Raw genomic sequence first — 25,369 nt, forward strand, 5'->3', positions numbered from 1 at the left:
CATCATGAAATGCTGGAGAATCATATGCTAATGTGTTCAAGTAATGCCATTGCCATCTAATGAACTGCTTTTACATCTGACTGCTTAGATAAACTTAAGTCATTTGCATGAATCCTACTGTGTGGCGTCCCTTATTGTGTGCATCTCCTGCTTCAGAGGATGTGTGTGTTGTATGGTCGCTTTACACATAAGCCGTTGGGTGCCCAGCCGCTCGAGTCACGTTACCCCCTTAGGGCTTGGTGACCCCAGGTCTTACATTGTTGGCGAGTGGTGGGATTAGGACCTGTGACCATACAGCACCCTTCCGTGAAGCGGAGGGCGCCACAATTAAACACCTATTGTATTTAAGCTCTACAACTGTTTATTGCTGCATTACATTCCACTGTCCAGACTGAGGGTGTAGAAATCCTGGTTACCTTGCTACTGTCACCCATATCCTAGAGTTTTTTTTCCTTAGTATCTAGGTCCCCACCTGTCACGATGGAGTTCCAGTTAGCCGACCTCGAGGGGCACAATGTAAGGCAACTGAGGGAATTCGGGCAGGGGATGGGGGTGCCTGGGGTGCGGATGGCCAAAGGACCGGAACTCCGTACCGCCTTAAGGGCATGGGTAGAGGCCCACCCAGCAGGGAGAGAGGATGAGGGACAGGAGGAGCCAGATGCACCTCAGGAGGAGAGCGCCCAGGAAGTACTAGACATACTCAATGTGGATATGTCCGAAAATGTGCCCCCAGGGAGACGTTCTGGGGCCAGTAGTAGGACAGGGTCTAGGAGGAGCGCGTCTCCAGAGGAGTACGAGGACAGGAGGGAGGAGAGGCAGTTAAAGTGGGAGCTGGCCAAATTGGAACATGAGAGAGAAAACAAGAGATGGGCAATGGAAGAAAAGAAGCTGGCGCACGAGCTTCAGCTGAAGGAATTGAAGCTGCGCACCCTCCAGATAAATGCGTCCCATAAGGACAATGGTGGCAGCGTACCAAGAGAGTCCCATGAGTCAAAATATTATTTACCCAAAGAAGTCATTGCCAGCTACACAATGGGGGACGATATTGCCAAGTGGTTGGAGGCATACGAGGGGCCCTTGACAGCCCATGGGGTTCCCGAGAGCAATTGGGGAGGGGGCCTGTATCGCTATATACCTCCCAATGTCAGGGACACCCTGTTATACTTAGCCAAGGCGGATCAGGTCAGGTATGCCCCCATGAAAGAGGCCTTACTAAAGAAATTTGGTCTCAACCCCGAGAGGTACAGGCAGAAGTTCCGTGGCAGCCATAAGCTGTCCACACAGACTTGGGTGGATTTTTTTGACTATGCCCGTAAGGCACTAGATGGTTGGGTGCGTGGCAGCGAGGTGCAGGATTACCATGGGGTGTACAATCTTTTTTTACGGGAGCACCTCTTGGATAAGTGCTTTCCGGAGCTGCGCCAACATCTGGTGGACCGCAAGTTAATGGATTCCCGCGAGCTGGCGGAGGAGGCAGATATTTGGGTGAGCACCCGGGTGTCTCACAAGGGCCCCGGGGGAGATGGCTCGAAAGGCGGACAGGGTTTCCCCCAGAAGAAAGAGGGGGGAGATAAAAAAGTGGAGTTCTCAAAAGGCCCCCGAAATAAGTTTGGGAAAGGAGTAGGAACCCCACCCCGTCCAATTCCACAAAACCCACTTACCCTGACAGGAGTCAGCAGCCAAGGATTGTGAGATGCTACGGATGTGGGGAAATTGGACACTACAAAGGAGATCCCAAGTTTCGCAAGCGACCCCCAGCCCCAACGGGCGGGAAGAGCCCTGGGGTAAGTAGTGTAGCGCTTGGGGTGGAGATGCCCTTAGATAGGGAAGGGGAGTGGACAGGCCTGACCCTGGTTTCACTTGGGGATATAGAGGTGGTCCCCGTAGTGTCCCTGCCCCCGAACACTGCTAAATATCAGCAGAGGGTGAGAGTTAACGGGGAGGAGGTGGAGGCTCTGAGGGACACAGGTGCCAGCATGACCACCGTAGTGAGGCGGCTGGTGTCCCCAGACCAAGTAGTCCCCGAGGAGTTCCATCCGGCCGTATTGGCTGACGGCAGTGTGAGTCACTATCCAGTGGCTTGTGTTCCATTTGAGTGGGGAGGAGTTAAAGGCCTACTGAGAGTTGCGGTGAGCCCTGCCTTGCCTGTGGGGTGCTTGCTAGGGAACGACCTGGAGCACACCAAATGGAGAGATGTAGAGTTTCGCGCTCATACCGAGATGCTGGGGTTACCAGGGTGGAAATGCGTAGTCACGCGGTCCATGGCTGCCCGGCATGGAACTCACCCCGGGTTGGAGCCTGGAATTATGGCCCAACCCAACGCCAAGTGTGGAGAGAAGAAGGTGGTAGAGGACACGCCCCGTGAGTTGGATGGGGAGGCCGCAGAGGTGCCCCCGGAGTCCGCAGAGGTGGATGTCGTTCCCGTGGGGGCTTGCCGACCCTTGCCGACTGGCATGTGGAAGGAGGGCCTCCCCGGGAGGAATTTTGTCAGGCACAAAGGGCGTGCCCCACGCTTGAAGGCATGCGGCGACAGGCCAAGTGGCCAGTCAGGAGGCGGGCGGATATCATGTGTATTGGGAGGATGGTCTCCTGTACAGTGAGCCTAAGGTGCCGGTACATGGATCTTCGAGGGCCATAGTGGTCCCCCAATGTTACCGGGCCTTCCTGCTGGAGTTAGTGCACGAGATACCCTTAGCCGGACAACTGGGCCAGGACAAAACCTTTGCGCGGTTAGTCCCACATTTTTATTGGCCCAGGATGAGAATTGCCTCAGACACCTTTTGTAAGACCTGTAAGTCTTGCCAGGCCAGTGGCAAGACTGGGACTAAATTGAAGGTCCCTTTGGAACCGCTCCCGGTGGTCGGGACCCCTTTTGAGAGGGTCGGAATAGACATTGTTGGGCCGTTGGACCCTCCGACCTCAGAGGGACACCGGTTCATTCTGGTATTGGTGGACCACACCACTCGGTACCCAGAGGCTATTCCTCTGAGGACCATCACTGCACCGGTGGTGGCGCGGGCACTGTTGGGGATTTTTACCCGAGTGGGATTCCCCAAGGTCGTGGTGTCGGACAGGGGCACGAATGTCATGTCGGCCTATATGCAGGCCATGTGGAAGGAGTGTGGAGTGACCTACCGGTTCTCCACTCCTTACCACCCCCAGACTAACGGGCTCGTAGAGCGCTTCAACAAAACCTTGAAGGGAATGATCCGGAGCCTGCCAGAGGGCTTGAGGCGTAAATGGGACGTCCTCCTCCCCTGCTTGTTGTTCTCCTACCGGGAGGTACCGCAGAAGGGAGGCGGGTTCAGCCCATTCGAGTTGCTCTATTGCCATCCCGTTAGGGGTCCCCTCAGTTTAGTAAAGGAGGGGTGGGAGAAGACTTCGCAGAAGCTTCCCCGCGACATTGTCCGCTACATGCTGGCGTTCCGCAGCCAGATGGCCAAGCTGTGGAAGGCGGCCTCAGAGAACCTAGAGACTAGCCAGACCATTATGAAGGAGTGGTTAGACCGAAACGCTCGGACGGTCGAGTTGGACGTTGGACAGAAGGTGTGGGTCATGGAACCTGGGGAGCTTTGTGCCCTCCAGGACCGGTGGACTGGCCCGTATGACATTGTGGAGCGACGAGGCCAGACCACATACGTAGTGGATCTAAAGACCCCCCGACAGCCCCTGAGGGTGTTCCACGTCAACCGCCTGAAGCCGCACCATGAGCGATCAGAGCTTGCTCTCCTTATGGTGACGGATGGAAGCGAAGAGGAAGAGAGTGAAGCTCTTCCTGACCTTCTAGCGGTACAGGAGAAGGATGGCTCGGTAGAAGGTGTAGTCCTTTCCCCATCCTTGACTGCAGAGCAACAGAGGGACTGCCGCCATGTCCTGGGACGGTTTGCCTCGTTGTTCTCCCTCACGCCTGGAATCACTCATCTGTGTACCCATGATGTGGACACAGGGGACAGCCCCCCGGTGAAGAACAAGTCTTACCGGCTCTCTGACCGAGTGAAGGATAGCATCCAGCGTGAGGTAGCCAAGATGTTGGAGCTGGGGGTGATAGAACCTTCCAGCAGCCCGTGGGCTAGTCCGGTGGTGTTGGTGCCGAAAGCGGCCCCACCGGGTACGACGCCGGAGCTTCGGTTCTGTGTGGACTACCGGGGGTTGAACTCTGGCACGAAGACAGATGCTCACCCCATCCCACGAGCGGACGAGCTGGTGGACCGGCTGGGAGCAGCCCGGTACATCAGCACCATTGACCTGACATCCGGATATTGGCAGATTGCCATGGCCGATGGAGCAAGGGAGAAGACAGCATTCTCCACCCCCGAGGGCCACTTCCAGTTCCGAGTGATGCCCCTTGGGCTCAAAAATGCCCCGGCCACATTCCAGCGGTTAGTGAATCAGGTACTATCTGGTCTGGAGTCCTTCTCAGCTGCATACCTGGATGACATAGCTGTCTTCAGCAGCACCTGGGAGGACCATCTGCAGCACCTCCAGGAGGTATTGCAGGGGCTGCAACGCGCTGGCCTAACCATTAAAGCCAGCAAGTGCCAGATTGGACAGGGATCTGTCGTGTACCTGGGACACCTGGTGGGCGGAGGTAAGGTGCAACCCCTCCAGGCCAAAATAGAGACCATCTTGGCTTGGGAGCCCCCCAAGACCCAAACAGAGGTCCGAGCTTTCCTCGGCCTCACTGGGTATTACCGCCGGTTTGTCAAGGGATATGGTACCATCGTAACCCCCTTAACAGAATTGACATCTAAGAAGCAACCTCGCAAGGTCATATGGACAGCTGCTTGCCAGGAGGCATTTGACACGCTGAAACATGCGATGTGTACCGCTCCAGTACTCGCAACTCCAGATTTTAGTAAGGAGTTCATTGTACAGACAGACGCCTCAGAGCACGGCATAGGTGCGGTGCTCTCGCAACTCAACACCGAGGGCCAAGATCAACCAGTGGCCTTCATCTCCATAAGACTCCTCCCTCGGGAACGGCGATGGAGCACCATTGAGAGAGAAGCCTTCGCGGTGGTCTGGGCGCTGAAGAAGTTGAGGCCATACCTCTTTGGAACTCACTTCCTAATTCAGACTGACCACCGCCCCCTTCGCTGGCTCATGCAACCCCAAGTTGTTGAGGTGGTCCATTTCCCTACAGGGGATGGACTTTCGGGTGGAACATCAGCCCGGAGTTGACCACGCCAATGCTGACGGTCTCTCCAGGTTTTTCCGCCTTAGCGATGAGAACTCCCTAGAGGTTGGGTAGCTCTCCCCTCTTTCGGCTGGGGGGGGACGCGTGTTAGACCTGTCAGCCCTAGGGTGGTGTCCCCCTCTATTTTTGATCGTGCCTCATTTTTTTCACCCTCATTTTTATGTTGGACTTAGGTCTCCGGGCGCCTTTTCATTGCCAATCAGTGTTAAGGTGCAGGTGCTCCCTTCTCCCAAGATGGCTGCCACAGGCCCCTGCTACTGCGGAGTGGTCTTTATCAGTAGCACCCTAGCTGCCAGGAGCTGGCTGGAACCCCACAACAATGTTGCGACACCAGCCCGCCTTTTTTGTCCCATAGGTAGAATGGGGAAGCTCCTGGAATGTGCTGGAACCTTCTAGAAGGGAGGTGTGGTTTTTACTTTTGCCGCCTTGGATAGAGGTCACCTGACCTAGGGCTACTTAACAGAGGGAGGGAACTTTTTCTAGTCAGTTGGCCAGTGGGAGTGAAGCAGACCTGGGGAACATCCACGCAGGAGTTTTAGGCGGTAGGGCCTAGCCATGGACTTATGCCTCTGAAAGTGACAGGACTTAGGTAATGCCTTTTAAGTGAGTGAGGGATCCTGTACAGCCCACTGATCTAGCCCAGTGATAGGAGAACCCAGGGGCCATCTGCTAAGCTTGACAAGGAAGGAACTAGTCACCAACTCAATCCCTAACCCCCAAGGAACAGAACCCCCCAAGGGCGCCAGTGACATCTGCGCCACAAAGAACTGAATGCTGAAACTTCATGCCAGAACTGAATGCTGAAACTTCATGCCAGAACTGAATGCTGAAACTTCAGGCCAGAACTGAATGCTGAAACCGATTACTGAAACTTCAAGTTACAACTGATTGCTGGACTGCTGGGGATCAACCAGGTACTAGCGCTGTGACCCCTGCGCTCCCTGACCTGGCCTGGGATCCCCTGTGTCAGTCCCACGCTGAGCGCTTAATCATCGCGCTTAATTTGTCAACCGCCCCCCCTGGCGCGGGGACCAGAAGCGCGCTCACCGCCGCGGCCCAGAGGCCGGAGGTTGCCTTCAGCGAGTCGGGGCCCGCGGAGAAGCCCGGGGCCCCGTTGCTGCCGTCGCTGCCGGGGTCGTAAGAGGCTGTGGACCATCCCCCGTCGCCGAGCGCATCACCTGTGGGGCCCGAGGCGGCGAAGAACGCCTGCCGCAGTGAAGACTCTGAGGACGCCGAGATCAAGGTAACCCCCGGGGGCTGGGAGGTAGCGTGGCCGTTCGGAGGCCTGGGACTCACCCCCCTGCTCCCCGGGAGGCTTGGGAAGGACCCGGTGCGCCCCCTGTCGACCGGGAGCAGCACCGCACTCGGAGACTCGGGATCCATTCCGCGGGATTCCCTCCTTGCATCGGAGACCCGGATTCCCCTCCGAGGGATTGCCCCCCCCCCCCCCTTCCTTGAGACTGCCACGTATCAAGAGACCGCCTGCTTGAGGCCTGTTAAGTACGAGTAGCGCTGAAGGTTCACGAACTGCTCAGAAGGGTGCAATGCTTAACGCCTGATTATTACGAGTAGTGCTATGTTCTTAGATCCTGCTCACAAGTGTTTAATGCTTGCTTATCACGAGTAGCACTGTGTTCTTAAGGTCTGCCCAGAAACGTGTAATGCTTGATTATTACGAGTAGTGCTATGTTCTTAGATCCTGCTCAACAGTGTTTAATGCTTGATTATTACGAGTAGTGCTATGTTCTTAGATCCTGCTCAAAAGTGTCTAATGATTGCTTATTACGAGTAGCGCTATGTTCCCAGTTCTGCTCCAACGCGCTTAACGCCTGATTAGTTCGAGTAGCGCTGCGACCTCCAGTCGAAGCGCTAGTGGTATCACGCGTAGCGGTAAGCCCGCGAAGTGTGCCCGGAGTCGCTACTAGTTCCCAGGTGTGGCGCTACGGTTCCCAGTCATATTTCATCGCGCTGATCATTACCAGACGCTGCGCGAGGTGCCACGGCAGAGCGAAACGCTAGAGGTGGGAGGGGCGCAGCGCCAAGACTAACCGCTGATGCTAAGGTTTACAGGTGTGGCCTAGTGCCTCTTAGGGAATCGCTGGTTAATAGAATGCTGGTGTATTCAGGTACTGCCTATGGCACCATCATGAAATGCTGGAGAATCATATGCTAATGTGTTCAAGTAATGCGATTGCCATCTAATGAACTGCTTTTACATCTGACTGCTTAGATAAACTTGAGTCATTTGCATAAATCCTACTGTGTGGCGTCCCTTATTGTGTGCATCTCCTGCTTCAGAGGATGTGTGTGTTGTATGGTCGCTTTACACATAAGCCTTTGGGTGCCCAGCCGCTCGAGTCACGTTACCCCCTTAGGGCTTGGTGACCCCAGGTCTTACAATGTGCCTCTGAAAGAAAGTGACTATGTGATGTTTGTGGATGGGTCATGTCTGAGAACCGAAGAAGGAATTCTGAGTGCTGCATATGCGGTATGCACTGTAGCAGCTGTGTTGGAAGCATCCTGCCTGAAAGGAGTAAGATCAGCTCAGGTTGCTGAATTGATTGCATTGACTAGAGCGTGCAAGTTGGGAAAGAATCTGCAAGTCACTGTGATTACCGATAGTCATAATGGATTTGGAGTGGTGCATGACTTTGGGCAGATTTGGTCCCAAAGAGGGTTCTTGACGTTGAGTGGAACTCCCATAAGGAATGCTCAAGTGGTTGGCAAGTTGCTTGAGGCGATACAGCTGCCTAAGCAAATAGCGGTTGTAAAATGTGCCACTGCAAGGGTAGTGACTATGTGTCTGCGGGCAACGAATTTGCGAATGACATAGCGCAATATTGTGCGCGCAACCAGAACTCAGTAAATCGGAATCGGGAAAAGGAAATTAACTCATGTCCCTTACTTTTTACTAACACTGTGAGTACTTGGGAGGAAGTGAGGCAGTTACAGGAAGAGGCAGGAGAAGAGGAAAAGAAACAGTGGATAAAATCAGGATGTGCACCATGCGAGATAGACAAGGTTTGGGTTTATCGTGATGAAAGACCAGTAATGCCTGATAGCATGGTCTCTACCATGGCACGGATGTACCATGGACAAGCACATGTAGGTAGGGATGCCATGATCAGACTTTTCAAACAGAAATGGTATAATGCCAAGTTCCAGCTTGTAGCTGAGAGCCTTAGTCAAAGATGCCTTATATGTCAGCAATACAATCCAAGAAGGAAGACAGTGGTGAGCCTGGGAACCATAGGACGGGAGGGAGGTCCTTTCACCAGAATGCAGATTGATTTCATTGAAATGCCCCCATGTAAATCGGCTAAGATATGTTCTAGTAGTTGTTTGTCTGTTTTCACGCTGGGTGGAAGCGTACCCGACCAGAAGGAGTGATGGATTTACAGTAGCAAAACTCCTATTGAAAGAATTCATTCCTAGGTTTGGTTTTCCAGTGACGATTGAATCAGATAGAGGAAAGCATTTTCAGAATGAAATCATAAAATTGATTTGTGAAGCATTGAATGTACAACAGAAACTATATTGTGCCTATCGTCCAGAGGCTTCTGGAGTAGTGGAACAAGTGAATGGCACCATTAAAAACCGAGTGGGAAAAATGTGTTTAGCCACAGGGTTAAAATGGCCTGATGTCTTGCCTCTAGTGCTCATGACTATTAGATTGTTTCCTGATAGAAATACTGGCCTGAGCCCCCATTAAATTGTTATGGGTTAGAGCGATGAGAAATGTTTTCATTCCTGTCAACAAACTACTGTCTATATCTGATGACTTCGTTTTGGATTATTGCAAGGGGTTGGCTGATTCCATTCATTCTGTGTTTCTTCAGGTTGGATCGGATGCAACCACCCTTGAATAGAAGCCAGCTCATGATTTGAGTCCTGGAGACTGGGTGAGGATCAAAGTGCATAGAAGGAGAAATTGTCTGGTCCCACGTTGGGGGAAACCACTTCAGGTGATTCTGACCACGACGACTGCTGTGAAGTGTGCCAGAGTGAAGAATTGGATTCATGATAGTCATACTCTTCGAATCCCTTGTCCCATAAATAAACCTGAGGAAGAGTATTTGGGAGAGTCTGATACCAGTCAGTTCTGAGTCAGAATCAGAAGAAACAAGAACAAGACAAACTCCAAGAAGGGAAGAATTGGAGCCGAGTCAAGTTGCGGAGCCAGAGAATTTACCATTAAGGAGACGACTGGAAATTTCCGATACTAGCTCTGAATCAGACACTGAACAGGTGGAAATACAAGAAAAGGTAAAAGAAAATATTGGGGAAACTGACAAAGAAATTCTTGATCAAGAAGCCCCACATGCAAGCACAAGAGAAATTCCACCTGAAGTCATAGAACTAGAAGGGGAGGAATTAGATACAGAGAGTGATGGTAAGATTGTTGCGGAAGAGCCCCGAAGAGGTATAGGGACAGCACACATCCAGGTAGAAGGGACAGTTAGTCAGCAGGAAGATTGCATGGAAGAAACACGAGGAGGGAAAACTGCAGACAGGGAACCTGAGGTCTTGAGGGCAAAATCCAAAGAAGGTAAAAGTTACGCCAATACAGAATCTGAAGAAAGTGAAGGAGAAGACAAAGGAGGCTGAGTCTTGAGGAAGAGAGCTTGAAAAACCGAGCGAGGTGAGAAGGGAAATAGGTTGAAAAGACCATCGAAAGAGGAAATTTGGCCAAATAAAATAAAAAGATTGAGATACCGACTGACGAGAGTAAGATCATCTCACGCTGAACAAGTGAATGAAGTGTCTAGCCAAGAGAAATCAGAAGACACTGATCAGGCACACTTAAAGAGAATAAAGAAACCCAACCAGAAGTATAAGTCACCGGAATGGACATATGTGGCACATCCTGATATACAAGAGGAAGCAGGCAGCCAAGGAAGTATAAGAGGGACTGTACTGGAAGTGGTTGAAGAAGATTCGGAAATCCTGAGAGTTATCTTGTCTGATATCAGAGAAAAGACGGATGGTCAGGAAGTTCTGAACCAAGATTGTGAAAACAAAGACAAAGACGATCAAATGCCGGATTGAAGTCACAAAGAAAAGATGCAGAGAGATTGAAATACTGGACGAGACACATAACCGAAAGAACCAAGTAGGCGCTTAGAGCCTTGGGTTTAGACAAAATTTTAGTTGTGAATAAAAGAGGCTAAGTCAAAAGACACTGATCATTTCAGAAATAGCAAACACTGAAAGTAGAAAACCTACATGTGGGTTTCTTCGAAGATGGTGCAAGGTGTGCTGTTGTTGTACAGGATTACTAATGCTTCTATGAATCATATTAGCAATAATAATTTCGTTTAAAGTAACATTCGAAAGGGTAGAGAATCACCCTGAGAATAAGACTAATAGAGAAGAAGTTTATGATACTCATGCGACTAAACTGGCAGATAGAACTGAGTTACAGAAGGACAAGTCTATAACTGATTTTTCTTATAATGTTTTTTCTAAGTTACTGTACGAATATGTAAAGACTATGGACGTTAGAGATTGCTATGTTTGTATGCAGTTACCTGCATCGGTGTCGGAGGGTGTTACCTATCACCAGCTTCCTGTGACATATGGAATAACATGTAGTATATTTGCAAGTTTGTTCTATAAAACAGAGAAATTAGAATATTATTATTCTGATGTAGATAATGTTTTCTCACAGGTACCTGTAGTTCCCGAATTAAATAAGGTGACTCCTGGTAAAACTTTAGGGTGATTTTTTCTTAGAAACTAGAGAATTAACTTTAGAAGAAGTATTTAAGAACAATCTTACTTGTAGTCTGAGAAAAGAAGAGAAGACTTTCCTGGATATGGTAGAAGAGAGGAGAATTAAGATGCAAAGAAAGGTACCTGGGGAAAAGAGGGAAACAACAGTTTGGTATGCTGAGAAGGAAAACCATTTAAAGGGAGAAATACATCCTGCTATGGCTTTGGATTGGCCTCGGAGAGGAAAATTGTGCATCAGAAGAAATAAAACTGTTTATGATCATTATTTTGTAGGTGCAAGTGAATGCCATGATGTATATAGAATCATGGGAGGATGGGGATTTAAAGGAGGAAAAGATCCGGTATTCCCTGGAATATAGTTCATCTATGGGAACAGGGCTTATTATAGGTTACCGGACCATTGGTATGGAACATGCTACCTAGGCCTGGCCTTCCCAAAAATATTTGATGTGGGAAAGGGAGAGGACGGTTTGCACGAAATAGGTAGACAACTAACACGTAGAAGAAGGGAAAGTTGGTCAGAAATTGTAGGGGATATTTTTGAAGCACTGATACCAGCCGTTGGAATATCTCTGAATGCACATAAAATTAGAAAATTGTCGACAGTAGTGGATCGCTTATCGACAAGCACTGCTGGAGGGTTCTTACTGGTAAATACCGAAATGGTTGCCATGAGAGCCATGATTATGCAAAATCGACTTGCCCTTGATATTATTCTAGCAAAAGAGGGAGGAGTCTGTGGAATGCTGAAGGTACAACACTGTTGTACTTACATTCCTGACGAGAGCCAAAATTTAAAGAAATATATTAAGAATATAACTGATTTGCACGAGAAAATTGTTCCATTGGAGGTTGAAAGTGTTTAAGAAAGGAGTGGCAAAGAATTTTCTACTATAAAAAAGTTTATTAACCAAATTAGGTAGTTCATTTGTAGGTAAGATTCTAATGCCAGTAACTTGTGTGGTAATACTCATACTGATTTTGAGATTAGGATGTGTATGCATAAAAAGAAGAAAATTACAAAATAGAATAAAAAGAGAAGTTGCAAAAAGAAAAGAGAAAGAGATGAGAGAAAGAGAAGTAGGAGATATAGAATTGGAAGAATGGAAAGAGAGTATGTACAAGAAGACAAGAGAGGATGAGATGGGAGAAACCATGATGTAACGTAACTAAGTAAGAGAACTGAGAAATCATTTCCACAAAAATTGTATGAAATTTAGTAGGATTAGTGGTGATGTTAAAAATCACCAAAGGGGGGATTGGTGGAGCAGGTAAAGCAATATTTTGTATACCTTCTCTATTTTGCATGAAAATGCTAACTACGTAATCATTCTAAATATTTACCTGTATTAATCGTTTGGAGGGTTATGACTAACCAACTTTTGCACCTTGATAAATACAAGAAACACGTGGGACTAAAATGCTAAGTGCATGGCTAATAAATGTAATGATTAACTATGGTACGCAAACTAACCGTAGGATGTGTTGAAATAGAGAATTGCATGATTTATGTTGCTTTTGTGATGGTTTGTGCTTCCAGTGTGGCGGAATGGCGAGTATTATTGCTTTAAATGTTGCTATAAGCTAGGCAAATACTAATATATATTGGGATTAGTGTGGGTTTAAACTTGGAATTTTCATTTCCATATATTAATTACCTTTATGTTTGTTTTTGCTTAAGTTGGCATTCGGCCTACTAGGCCGAAGTACTTAAAATGGAGTTCGGTAGTGGCCACCGTCATTTGAGCGCGATGCCTACTGCACAGACTCGGATGGCTCTGAAGATCTCCAGGTGACCTCCGAAACAAGACGATGTGTTCCTTGTCAAGGATAGGAACGTGGAGGATTGCCAGGACCCAGCTAGTGTAAATGATCGAAAAGACAAAAGCGACCTGTACCCGGAGGTCTACATGTTGTTACTTCGGAACTTTTGGCCTGTGAACTGTACAAAAGAATACAATTTGGGAGATGACACATTCAATGTCAAGGGAACCAAGAAAACCTGGGAATGTAAGACATTATTTCAAAATTCAGGGGATTTAGCCATTCAAAATTTGTTGTACATTGTCCTAAAAGTAAGGGGAAAAAGAGTATATAAAGGGGAAATTTAGAAGAGGAAAAATGTTTGTTCTAAATTTCCGTTGGTGACTGTTGGTGTGGAGGATCGATTAGTTAGCGCGATAGCCTGGCCTCTTGGCTACGTGGGGACTGAGTCGTGCTGAGAGAGAGAACTTTCCTGGACTTATTTGGGTCTTAATCTGAATTTAACCCGACGATTTCATCTGAAGGGATTTGTATTAAGCTGTGGGTTGACAGGTTCTTCTGGAAATGGTCGCCAATATCCAAATTTAGGTAAATATAATTGTTATGTCAATTTGTGTCCAAGATATTCATTAAAATTCTGATTTGATTGAATTTTGACTATGCTAATGAAAGCGAATTAATTAGATAAACCAAGCATTGATTAACAAAATGAGTTTGTGATTCTTTGATAAGGTATTGATTAACCGAAAGGTTCCGAAATTTTAAATGTGTTTTAGCTGGTTCTAAATCACCATCAACCAGTCCAACTAATTGGTTCATCGAAAGGTTCTGAAATTTTAAATGTGTTTTAGCTGGTTCTAAATCACCATCAACCAGTCCAACTAATTGGTTCATCGACCAAGTGGTGGAGTGCCTTGATGTTAAAGTTAGGAGTCTATAGGTACTGATGTATATAATGTAAAGAATTTTCCTCCGATAGGTAACAAGGTACCCCACATGTCCAGCGCCTCTTTCCTCTTGTGTGCAGATTCGAGTGAGACGTATGAGTGTCGGTGTTATGGGCCCCACCAATGAATGCGTGCGTGAATGAGTAAGGGTGATGACGGGTCTGTGACGCAGGTAGAATATGTAAATGTGCCCTTTTCCGCTGGTATAACAACAAAACTGCTAATACTGCAACTATACTTCAATCTCAACTTTTTTATGAGAAGACATTTTAAGATGAAACAAAAAATGTAGAAGATCTTTGTTTTCTTTGAATTAATCAAAATGTTTTTTATTTTTCAATTATTTTAAACTTCCATCTAAAAGAATGATTTGAAACTTCAGTCGTCTATTAATGACTAGTTTTTGAAGAATTTTTTCCACACCATTCAGTGAAACATATCAATCATACTTATCAAACATCCCATTCATTCATGAAGTGTTATTGTGCGCGTACATTCCTGACACGTTCTGAACAAACAAACATATACTACGACAATTGAATGAACAAATGATCAAATCTTTCTAATTGGACCACAGAAAAAATTGTTTGACAAATTAATCTCAAAGTTGTTTCATTTTAAGGTTATTCAAAATTTCATGTGGTCTCTTGGCGAGGTCACTAGCAGTCTGCACAAAGTGGAGTTCAGGGCCAGTCAGTGAGGCTGGGTCCAGATCCTCACTGGGACTCTCACATGTTTCAATCTTTGCGGTGTGCCATTCATGTTTCACTGCCTACGGTTCAGAAGTTTCAATGCATGGCATTCTCGTTTCAATATATGGTGCATTTGCGCTTCAGTACATGTCTTTCGTAGGTTTAGTTGCATGCCATTCAGGTTTCAATGCGTGGCATTCATGTGTTTCTATCATTCTTTGTCATTCACGCTTCACTGTATATCAACCACGTGTTTAGTGCAGGTCATGTTCTTAGAATATCTCGTTGCTCAAATGGGTGTAATTTCTGATATTTATGTTTCCCTCGTCTTCATTGCTTGTTTTTTGCTCGCAAGACAGTGTCACTCATAATCATTGAATGTCACTGATAATTACACTGAATTTATGAAAATGTCACACATGGCAATCTGAAACCTTGGCAGCCATGAACATGGCATGATATGGAGTTAGCATCAAGGTGTCTAAGAATATGCCGACCCCAGTCGAGAACAAAGAGGGCCTCAGGGAGTGATGAAATGTGCTAAGAATGATGAAATGAGGACCCACCTGACGCACATCCGCCTCTGACATCTTCCTGCTGGTGCAGCTGAGGGTCTCCCTTCTCAAGGCCCTCAGTGAAGGGCGAGGACAGGTCAATGATAATCAGTGAAAAGAGACTGAATGTCCACTGATGGAGGAGGAGACCGCTTCCTGCTGGAGCTTGTTGCTGTAGGCAAGATTAGACCCTGCGATGCGCATGCGCGAAACAACCGAGACGCATGCGCGAAACAACCTAGACGCATGAGCAGTAAGAAGACACTTCATGGTGTAGGCGCCGCCTCAATCGTACGCATGCGCGTGGAGACATATTACTACGCACGCGTAGAAGGAAGACTCCACTGCGCAGATGGACGCGTTAACTAAACGCATGCGCGTGCACTGCACACGCGCAGACGAAAGATACACTTTAGAGTAAGTTAGTTCGCTGCGCACGCGCGGAAAGTAGACGCTACACATCCCGGAAGTGAGACACTCACAGGGGCGGCCCAGGCTAGGCCTCTGTGCTGACCGGCAGAGGACGGAGGGGAGGCCGGGTCAGTCTGCACAAGCGAGCACTGAGCTCTGGCCTTCAGTGCGCGTCAGGGGGAGGGGAGGCATCTGAGTCTGGGCAAATCAGGACAGATGTGTGTCACAAAAGAGTGACTCGGGTCATCCCAATCAAGAGAAAACATTGACCCCACCACAAGATGAAGAGGCGCATCCATCGCCATGAACCCGCTCCTCTCCAAATAGAGCAGCTTCAGGAAGTGACGCAGCTCCTGCTAATGAGCTCGTGGTCCTCATTAACCTCCTGGCCCTGGGGATGCAAACAGCTGCCTGGAGCTCCAAGTGTTACGTTCCTGCCCTCGTGGCCCCTCCCTGCAATAACCACGCATACACGGTGTCTTGGAACGGTGTATTTATTCTCCTCACAGGAGCGCCGGCACGGAGCTCCGCACCCGTTGAAATCGGTGCTCTAACTCCCACAAAATGGCCGCCGCCGGACGTCCTGTGGCGTCACGGGGCGGGCGTGCCAACCACTAGACCGCTACACCACATCTCCCCCTTTTTCAACACAAACCCAACTTACTCCCCTTAGAACATATACAGTCTTACTTGTTGCCCATGCAGAATTCTCCGAACTTCCAGGGCAGTGTGATTCTCCTTCCCCGTCTTGTCCACTTACTGGGTTCGCCAGCCTTCGGAGTGGTTGTCATGCTCCGTCGGTCTGATGCCCCATCTTCGCCTTCCCTTCCTGCATGTCCCCTCTCACTGGTCTCCTTGTCCTCTCGGGCCTCGCCTTCCTGCCCTCTCTTCTCCTCGCAGGTACTGTGTCCCATTTTCTCTTGAGGACTCCCTTCTGTTCCTTCCGGGGGGCTCTCCCGCCCTCCTGCTGGACTCTTCGTTCCGCGCGGTGTCTCCGCAGGCGTCGCCTCTCCCGGTGTCTTCTCTTCCAAGGGTAAGCACCTCGCCATGCGGTCCTGTGACCACACCTTCCCATCACTGAGAAGCGCTGATCTGGAGTACGGTTCCAGCACTTGGAACGGCGGTGTGAACTTACTGTCCCCCTTCTTCTTCGGGGTGGGTAGCCTGACTCTCACCCACTCTCCCTTTTCCAGTGCAACCTCTTTTGTGTTGTGTTTCCTGTCATAATGTTCAGTGTATACTGCCTGTGCCTTTTCCCAGTTTTTCCGCACTACTGCCGGGGACCAATGACTCTGAACGGTGAGGCGCTTCCAGGCAACGTTGTCTTTTGTGAAAGGCTCTCGTCCCCTTAGCACCCGGAACGGACTGTACCCCGCTGCAGTGGGGGTGATCCGATAGGCCCACATCAGCCTTTTCTACTCCTTTTCCCAGTCCTTCCCTTGGCTGATCGCTGCTTGAACGGATCCCATGATTACTCTGTTGAACCTTTCCGCCGCGCCGTTCCCGGCCGGATGGTTGATGGGGGTGTGCCTGATGGTGATTCCGTTTCTGTCCATGAAGGTTTCCCATTTGCCGGAGGTGAATTGCGGGCCGTTGTCGCTCAGGATCCCTTTGGGTATACCTTCCCTTATGAAGACGTCTGTCAGGAATTCCAGAATCGTCTCCGTCTCTGCATTGTCTGCCACATGGACTTCTGGCCATTTGGAATATCGATCTACCACTACAGTAATGTATTTCTGGATGTTGTCGGCATCTGTGATGGGTCCCTCCTCCCATGGATTATCCGAACATGCATACTTGCCCAGGGGTGGTCTCAACATCTTTTGAGTCTTGTCCGCATTGCTGCAGTGCTCACATCCTCGTACATGTCGTTCTACTGCCCGTTCTATTCCCGGCCACCAGTAATCCTCCTTGGCTCTCCCCTTGGTCTTTACGATGCCCAGATGGCCCTCATGGGTGATGGCTAATATGCGTTGTCTCAGTGAGTGTGGGGGAACCACTTTGCTACCGCGCAGCAAGAACCATGGCTTCTCTCCTAGGGACAGTTCTTCCTTGACTTCCCAAAACTGTTTGAGCTCCTCACCCAACAATCTCTTCTCTGGCCATCCGTTTGTTACGTACGCCTTGACTGCGCTCAACTGCTCGTCATTCCCGGACTCCTCTTCCCAGTCTTGAGCACTTATTGCTCTTTCGTGGTCACCTGTAAATGCTACTGCATAATCTTCCCAACCACCTTCCTCGTGGACTTCTGCGGTTTCCTTTGCTGCTGCCCTGCTCAGGAAGTCCGCCACTTTGTTCCGGTGTCCTGGTAGATATTCCACGTCGTAGACGTAATCTAATAATCTGAGTGTCATCTTCGCGATTCGTGGTGTGGCGTGCTCATGTCCACCTGATGTGAGGACCTTCACTAGCGGCTTGTGGTCTGTGCGTAGCAGGAAACGTCCGCCCCATAGGAATTGTCGGAACCTCTCCCATCGCCCACACAGCCGCCAACATTTCCTTTTCAATGACGCTGAGCTTGCTTTCATTCGGGGCTAGCGCTCGTGATGCAAAGCTAATCATGGCTATCTCTCCGCCCGCTGTCCTTTGAGTCAGGACTGCCCCCAGCCCTCGATCACTGGCATCCGTCGTCAGCATGGTGGGGGCTTCCGGGTCATACCCGTGAATCGGCACTGCCTTGCTGATGTTCTCTTTCACTTCCTCGAATTCCCGTTGATGCTCTCCCGTCCATATGAAGGTGGACTTGTTTTTGAGGAGTGACCTCATTAGGTGGGTTTTGGAGGCGAAATGGGGCACGAACTTGCTATAAAACTCCGCCATCCCCAGAAAGGTCCTTACATCCTCTTTGCTCGATGGTGTGGGCGCTTCCTTGATTGCTGCGACATTAGATGATTTGGGTTCTATACCGTGCCTGCTTATTTCATGGCCCAGGTATGTGACTGTGTTCAAGCCGAACTTGCATTTGTCCCATTGGGCCGTGAGCCCGTTCTGCTTCAGCACCGTCAAGACTTCTGCCAGTCTCCTGTCATGTTCGTCTCGGGAGGCTCCCATTACCAAGATGTCGTCTTGAAAGTATTGGATGCCTGTCTTCCTGTGGAATAGCTTGTGCATCAACTTCTGGAAGACTGCAGCCGCGGACGCGAGTCCAAACGGCATCCTTAGGAATTTGTAGCACCCGAACGGCGTGATGAACGAAGTCAGGTGGTTGCATGACTTATGCAGTGCGATCTGGTGGTAGGCAGACGTAAGGTCTACCGTGGAGAACCACTGCGCCCCTTGGGTTTTTGCTAGCATCTCATTAATCCTGGGAAGCGGGAACTTGTCGACTACAATGTTCTTATTCAGCTCTCTAAGGTCGACGCACAACCTCACCTTCCCGTTGGGCTTCTGCGCCACAACTAAGGGAGCCAACCATTCAGCGTTATCGATCGCCTCGATCACGCCATTGTCCTCCAACCTTTGTAGCTCTTCTTGCACCGCAACCCGTGCGCGGAACGGTATATTGCGCACCTTGTGGGATACTGGCTGTGCTCCCGCTCTAAGTTGGATCTTGTGTGTAAACTTCGTCATACGGCCAATGGTGTCTTTAAATACCTCTGGGAATTCTTCTTTCCATCGCCGTCCTTCGGTGTCTTGGCTCTCATCGGTCATGAGGACTTGCGTGTGTCCTCCTGGGTTCAATTTTATGCCTAATTCCCCTTGGTCTCTCCAGCCCAACACCGATGGTCCTTTCTCCGCCACATACAGTTTCCCTTCGCATGTGCGGCCTCGGAATTCGAAGGTTAGCGGACAGTACCCTACCATGGGTATCGGTTCCCCTGTGAAGGTTACGGGATGGATGTCAGTGGGCCTCAAGTAGTATGTTGTGCTCGGCGCAAAGTCTTCCTCCCATATCCTTCTTTGTACTATTGTGTATGGCGACCCTGAGTCGGCCACCATGGTGGTTCGTATTCCTCCTATCCTCATTTCTCACCTGGGTTTTCTGTCCGCCACGCTCTCTATGCCCAATACTTGGTCTTCTACAATCAGGATTTCATCGTCCTCTTCTCTGTCCCCGTCTTCTTCTTCTTCTCGTGTTCCCTGGGCTACGAACTTCACTTCTTGCCTTTGGGACTTCCTCCTGCACACCTTTTCATAGTGTCCTATGAGTCCGCAATACAAGCATTTGGCGCCAAATGCCGGACAACCCTTGTCGCTGGCTGCATGGGTGCCGCTGCCGCACCTGTAACAGGCCGTCTTGTTCCCTTGTCTTTGCCCTTGCGTTCTTGGCATACTAGTGTTGAATCTTCTGTGTGTCCGTGAACCTTGTTGCCACGCTGGCTGTTTACTGTCTGTCGTCCTCCGGTCTTCTATCTTGCATACCGTCTGTTCTGGGAGGCTCTCGCGCTTGGCTGCCTCCGTGCACCTTCTGGAAAGTTCTGCTTTCTTTACAAGGGCCACCACTGTTTTCAGTGGCGCGTCACCATTGGTCCACAGTTTTTCCTGGATGCTCGTGTTCACGGTGTGCATTATGATTTGGTCCCTTATTAGCTCTTCCTGGAGGGTACCAAACTTGCATGTTAGAGCCAGTTTCTGTAGGGCTGCCACGTATTTGTCGACTGATTCACTTTTACTCTGTTTCCGATGGTAAAAGTTGTACCTGTCTATCGCCGTGCACACCACTGGCCGATAGTGGGCATCCAGATCCTCTAACGCGTGTTGGAACATGTTGTCGCCTGCCGCCGTCCTGTCTTCTTTCACCAAGTCTTGGTACACTCGTTGCCCTGCCGGGCCCAGATGATGTAGGAGGATCTTCTTCCGCCGTGAGCTCGTGTATGGAGTGTCGCCCTCCTCTTCCAGGTCTGCAAGGTAGTTTAAGAAGTACCTTTTCCAGTCGTCCCACGACATCTCCGGCTCCCCTGGTTTGGTCAGGAACGGTACTGGGTTCGTTAAGGAGCACATCTGGGAGGACATATTCTTCTTACTGCCAGCGCGTCCTCCTCCTGTTGTGGGCGTGTTTGCTGTCTCGTCCTCTCCCACGTCGCTGCTCCTTTCGTTGTCCTCCTGACTGGACTCTCCCCCTTCCGCGGGACTGCTGCCCGCCTCCTCCAGGGTGCTGCTCTCTCTCCCCTTGGTCGTGGCCTGTACCTTCGCTGCTCTGCACCGGGGCGCTCCGTTCCTCTTTGTGGCCTCCCCTGCTGGTGCGCGAAGCGTGGTGCGCTCTGTGCGCCTCCCTGCGCCTGTGCTGCCGGGCGCTTCCTCCGCTGCTCTGCCGCGCCCCTGTGGTTTGCACGTGGTGTGCTTTTGCTGGTTCTTATGTTGCTGAGGGCTCGGGTTCAGGGTGCAGTGTCATCCCCCCGATCACCACCTCGTCACCATTGTAACGTTCCTGCCCTCATGGCCCCTCGCTGCAATAACCACGCATACACGGTGTCTTGGAACGGTGTATTTATTCTCCTCACAGGAGCGCCGGCACGGAGCTCCGCACCCGTTGAAATCGGCGCTCTAACTCCCACAAAATGGCCGCCGCCGGACGTCCTGTGACGTCACGGGGCGGGCGTGCCAACCACTAGACCGCTACACCACACCAAGTAACACCTGTGATAATTATCTATTTATTTATTTAATGCATTTTCATAAAGCGCGGACTTTACCCGAAGGTGTCAGAGCACTGTACAACAGAACCAGTCACTTTACACGAGAGAAATGTTACAAAATAGAACGTTACAAAAATAGCAGGACACAGTATCAAACACAGCAATTTACAATGACTAACGAACTTCCTGGCGGGGTCGGAGAATGAAGGAATTAGTTCTGAAAGTGTCTTTGGAAGAGAAGAGATTTGAGGTCAGCTTTGAAGATCCGGATGGAGGTGGCACGGAGCAATGGAGGAAGCGAGTTCCAGATTCTCACCGCATTACCTGAGAATGATTGAGCCATTGATTTTTCCCTTTTGAAGGAGAGGGGCTCAAGCAGAAATTTTTCCGCACTCCGAGAAGGTCTCAAGCCTCCAGAAAATTTCAGTTTGTTCGCCAGATAGCGAGGGGAGGAAGTGTGCAAGGCTTTGTGGGTGATGCAGGCCGTTTTGTAAATGTCTCTTGCCTCGATGGGAAGGCATCGGAGAGAAGACAGGATAGGAGTGATATGGTCACTTTGTTTGGACCCTGAAATGAAGCAAGCTGCTGAATGGAGGACAGATTTGAGGGGGGAGAGATGAGATTTGGGTAGGCCAGTCAGAAGAGAGTTACAATAATCCCATCTAGAGAGAACTAGCGATTGGACCAAGGTTTTTAGCAATGAAGTTGATGTGTGAGATTAGGTTGAGCCTTTTGTCAAGTATGACAACTAGGGATTTAGCGCAGCCGACAATGATGGGTTTACTGTTGAGTAAATTCAGCTGATCCATCCAGGATTGACCAGGAGGAGGGGAGAGAGAGGTAGTTTGGAGGAGGAATTCAGTTTTGGAGGGATTGAGAATGAGTTGGTGAACTAACATCCAGTTGTGAATAGAGTTGAGAGTAGAGTTGAGTAGTGAGAGATCTTGTGAGGAAGACACCTTGAGGTAGGTGTCATCCACATAGAGATGGTAAAGGATTCCAGATTTGCTTAGGAGGTTCCCTATTTGTTCCAGATAGAGATTAAACAGAGTGGGTGCAAGGATAGAACCTTGAGGGACACCTTGACCAACCACCAGTGGAGACAAGAGACTGTTCGAAATCTTGATAATTTGGGATCTGTCGGAGAGGAATGAGGCAAATCATTTAAGCACTGTGCCTTCCACGCCCATTCTCTGTTGAAGAGTGTTAAGGAGGATGTTGTGATTAACAGTGTCAAAAGCTGCAGAGAGGTCAAGAAGAATCAGAAGGCACGATTCCCCCGAATCGAGTATATGCAGCGCATCATTGATCACTTGCAGCAGGGCTATTTCAGTGCTGCAATTTTGAATGAAGCCAGACTGGAACACGTCAAGGAGATTATTGTCCATAATGTGTTGTGAAAGTTGTTTTTCAACACATTTTTCTGTGATCTTTGAAAGAAAATGGAGATTGGTGATGGGGCTGAAGTTGTTGAGGTCGTTCACATCTGCAGAGGTTTTTTTTTTTAGAAGAGGGATAACCTGTCCTGTTTTGAGGACAGCTGGGAGGGATCCTTGACTGAGGAAAAGATTAACTAGCCTGGTCCAATAAGAGAGAGTATTGGTATAGAAATCGATGGCGATGACACTAGGTATGGGGTCAGAAGAATGGTTGGAGGGGTTGGTTTCGATAGTGTAGAAATGTGGATTCTCCTGGTCAGTTATGTCCCCTATCTTGGACCCCAACGGTTCTATGTGCATGTCACAAGTACATGTATGTTCCCTCCAGTTCCAGTTATGAAGACGCAAATACATGTGTGTCCACCGTCAACATGTTCTCTGTCAGATCCGCCATCAATGGGCTGGATATTCGATTCCTAAGTATGAAAGGCCACCGACTTTATATGGCTAAGTTACTCCATTTTTACAGTTCAGGCAGAATAGGCCCGATTCTGTCTTCAAAGCCTTTCCCTGCTCTCTGTCTCTGACAGCTTCAGCTTGAGCTCGCATCTGTATCCATGAACTTTGTCCTACTCCCTGTGCAGCTAACGATGCCTGCCTCGGCCAGTTTCGCCTGCCTGCCAAGAAGCTGTATTTCACCTTCGAATTATCTACTTTGCTTTTCAGCCGATGCATTCCTGTCTAGTGATTTAGGTAAACATTTCCTTTAGCTCCCAAGCAAAGGACTCGGCCCTTCCGTCCTCATGCAAGTAATTCATAGCCCTGTTGCCATGGAAAGTTCTCTGCCCCTCGCATCTCATATAGGCACTTAGACGTTTGAACACGCACTCACCGTCAGTATAGAATAGATTCTGCCCGAGAGTCCTTCCTTGTGGATAACATAGTTCTCTAAACATAGGATGTTAGATATGATTTGGGATTAGGTTGACTTGACCCCCCAGACTTTTCGTCTCCACATGTAGAGCTAAATGTCAAGTCCCCTTCACCCCCTAGTTGCACGTCAATTACACGTCATGCTGCTGCGCGCGCATCTATGTTAAGTATTATCTTATAGATCCACCTATGTATGATAATCAGAGCCAATCATGTTTCTTTTTGCTCCTTATTACGCCTAGTTTCGATTACGTATTTACTATGTCATTTCTCTTATCAATTGTTACGCCTTCTACATTCGTTTCATTGTAATGTATGACCTATAAAAGTTACTTCTTGTCAATAAAGTATTGTACTTCACTTCCTGAACCCTCGTGGTGACGGAACCTGAAGGCCGCCACTCGAGTCGGCCATTTTGGAATAAAGCCCATTCAGACAATCTCTTATACCACGGATTCTGCCTCTTATTATTCTGAGCTATTTTACTTTATTTTAGATTCCGTATGAAATTCAGTTTAGGTAAAAGAATATTTACCACATAATGGCGCCCGAATAGGGACACTTTCTCATCTCACGCGCCGGCGGTGCGTTGCAGGCCCGGTCTCCTGCCACAGCTGGACGGACCATAACGCGTACCAGCAGGATTTCCTGTAGCTCCCTCCGGTCAAGCGGGGGCGACTGAGGCTGCGATCAACCCAGACGAGGCGGTGAGAAGTGCGAAGTATCCCGACCAGAGCCTAGCTGAGAGAGCAAGATCCGAGGTATACAGAGGCCCACCAGGTTTTCGAAGTCCCGATGTCCAGAGGGTCCACTGTCCGCAGTCATCAAGTCCCGTCCATTCTCTGAGGCCTTCCGTTTCAAGGAGCTACTCGGTGAGTACCATCGCCGGGGAGGCGTGTTGACGCGCACATAGGTTGTGCCGGTCAAGACGGATTTGGGTACACAAATCCGGTCTGCACTGTTTAGCAGTGTATATGTACTGTTTAGCAGTATATCAAGTATTCCGAAGTATTCAGTTATTGTCAAGAATTCAGCTTGGTGATTAGTTATGCAGACTGTCATCATTGTCGGTCATTTTTTAAAATGTTTAATGTTTAATGTTTAAAGTGTTCAAATGTCTTGCATATTGTGGTATGAATGATTGTTCATTGTTCACTGTTCATTATTGTGTTTTTTTCGTATTAAGTGAGTTCAAGAGTAAGTATCAGATCAGTTGTCAATATGCCGCTCTTTTCGAAGTTAAGACAGATTACTACCAGAAAAGGGGTGCTTGAAGAAGCAGTTCCTATTCCTCCTAGGGACACTCCAGGGCATTTTATGTATCACAAGCATGGCTTAGATGCCATATTATTTCTTGATTTATGGGTAGATTATACCAAGGGATTGCCAGAAAGTCAAAGGTGGCCCGCAGCGGGAACCTGGGATGCAGAGTGCATCATGAAAGTGGAGGAAGAGTTATGGAAAAGAAAAGTCAGACAGTCACAGAAAGACGCTGTTGAGTTATGGCGTAAAGAATCTCATAGACGTACAGAAAAAGCACGTAGACAAGAAGAGAGGAGTAAAGAAAGTTCAAAGAAAGTTCAAGAAAATCTATTAATTGAGGAAGGTATCCGAGTGAAATCAGAACAAGTAGATAGACAAAGAAATGCTCTTATGAATGGTATGTATCCCCTTCTAGCCGAAGGACTACCTAAGGCTGTTCCAGAGATGCCAAAAGACTTGCCACCCCCATTATTTCCAATTAAGGTACATCCTAAAGGGCATCCCAGAACCGCAGAAGATGTTTTTCTTTCCTCATATCTAGATGACGCAGCTCCCGAGTATGCTAACCCCGCACCACATAGACCGTCTGGCGGAGGGGTTCAACGTCAGGATCAGGTATCTGTCCCCGTGCAACAGCAAGTCCCGACACAAGCTCCGGCAAGCACATCTGTTTCCGCATCTGTCTCCGCAATCGATTCTACAGTGGTATCGACACCTATAGTTGCTGTGTCACGTTCGACGAATCCATTCACACCCGACGCCCCAGATGGGGCCACGGGAGGTGCTAGCAATACTTTTACGCCACCTAGAATAAATAAACTTGTTTTTCAAGAATCAGCGCATTCACGTACACCCAAATTCGTAAGTGAACGTGCGCTTAAGGAACTTCTTATAGATTGTAGATATGACCCTGTGGT

The 25,369-nt window shown here is 48.9% G+C and overlaps 1 protein-coding gene across 4 annotated transcripts in view; it reads right to left on the minus strand.

The window, feature by feature from the left end:
* LOC146797225 (zinc finger protein 783-like) overlaps positions 1–15,082 on the minus strand; it is a 120,040-nt gene extending 104,958 nt beyond the window's left edge. For all 4 annotated transcript variants that reach the window (XM_085624178.1, XM_085624180.1, XM_085624179.1 and 1 more), the window contains exon 1: positions 14,903–15,082. In XM_085624178.1, coding sequence (XP_085480304.1) covers positions 14,903–14,926 — 24 coding nt within the window. In that variant the 5' untranslated portion in view covers positions 14,927–15,082. The remainder of the gene's footprint in view (positions 1–14,902) is intronic.
* Between the last annotated feature and the right edge of the window lie 10,287 nt (positions 15,083–25,369).

The sequence above is a fragment of the Triturus cristatus genome, chromosome 9 (assembly GCF_964204655.1).
Source record: "Triturus cristatus chromosome 9, aTriCri1.1, whole genome shotgun sequence".
Taxonomy (NCBI): Eukaryota; Metazoa; Chordata; class Amphibia; order Caudata; family Salamandridae; genus Triturus; species Triturus cristatus.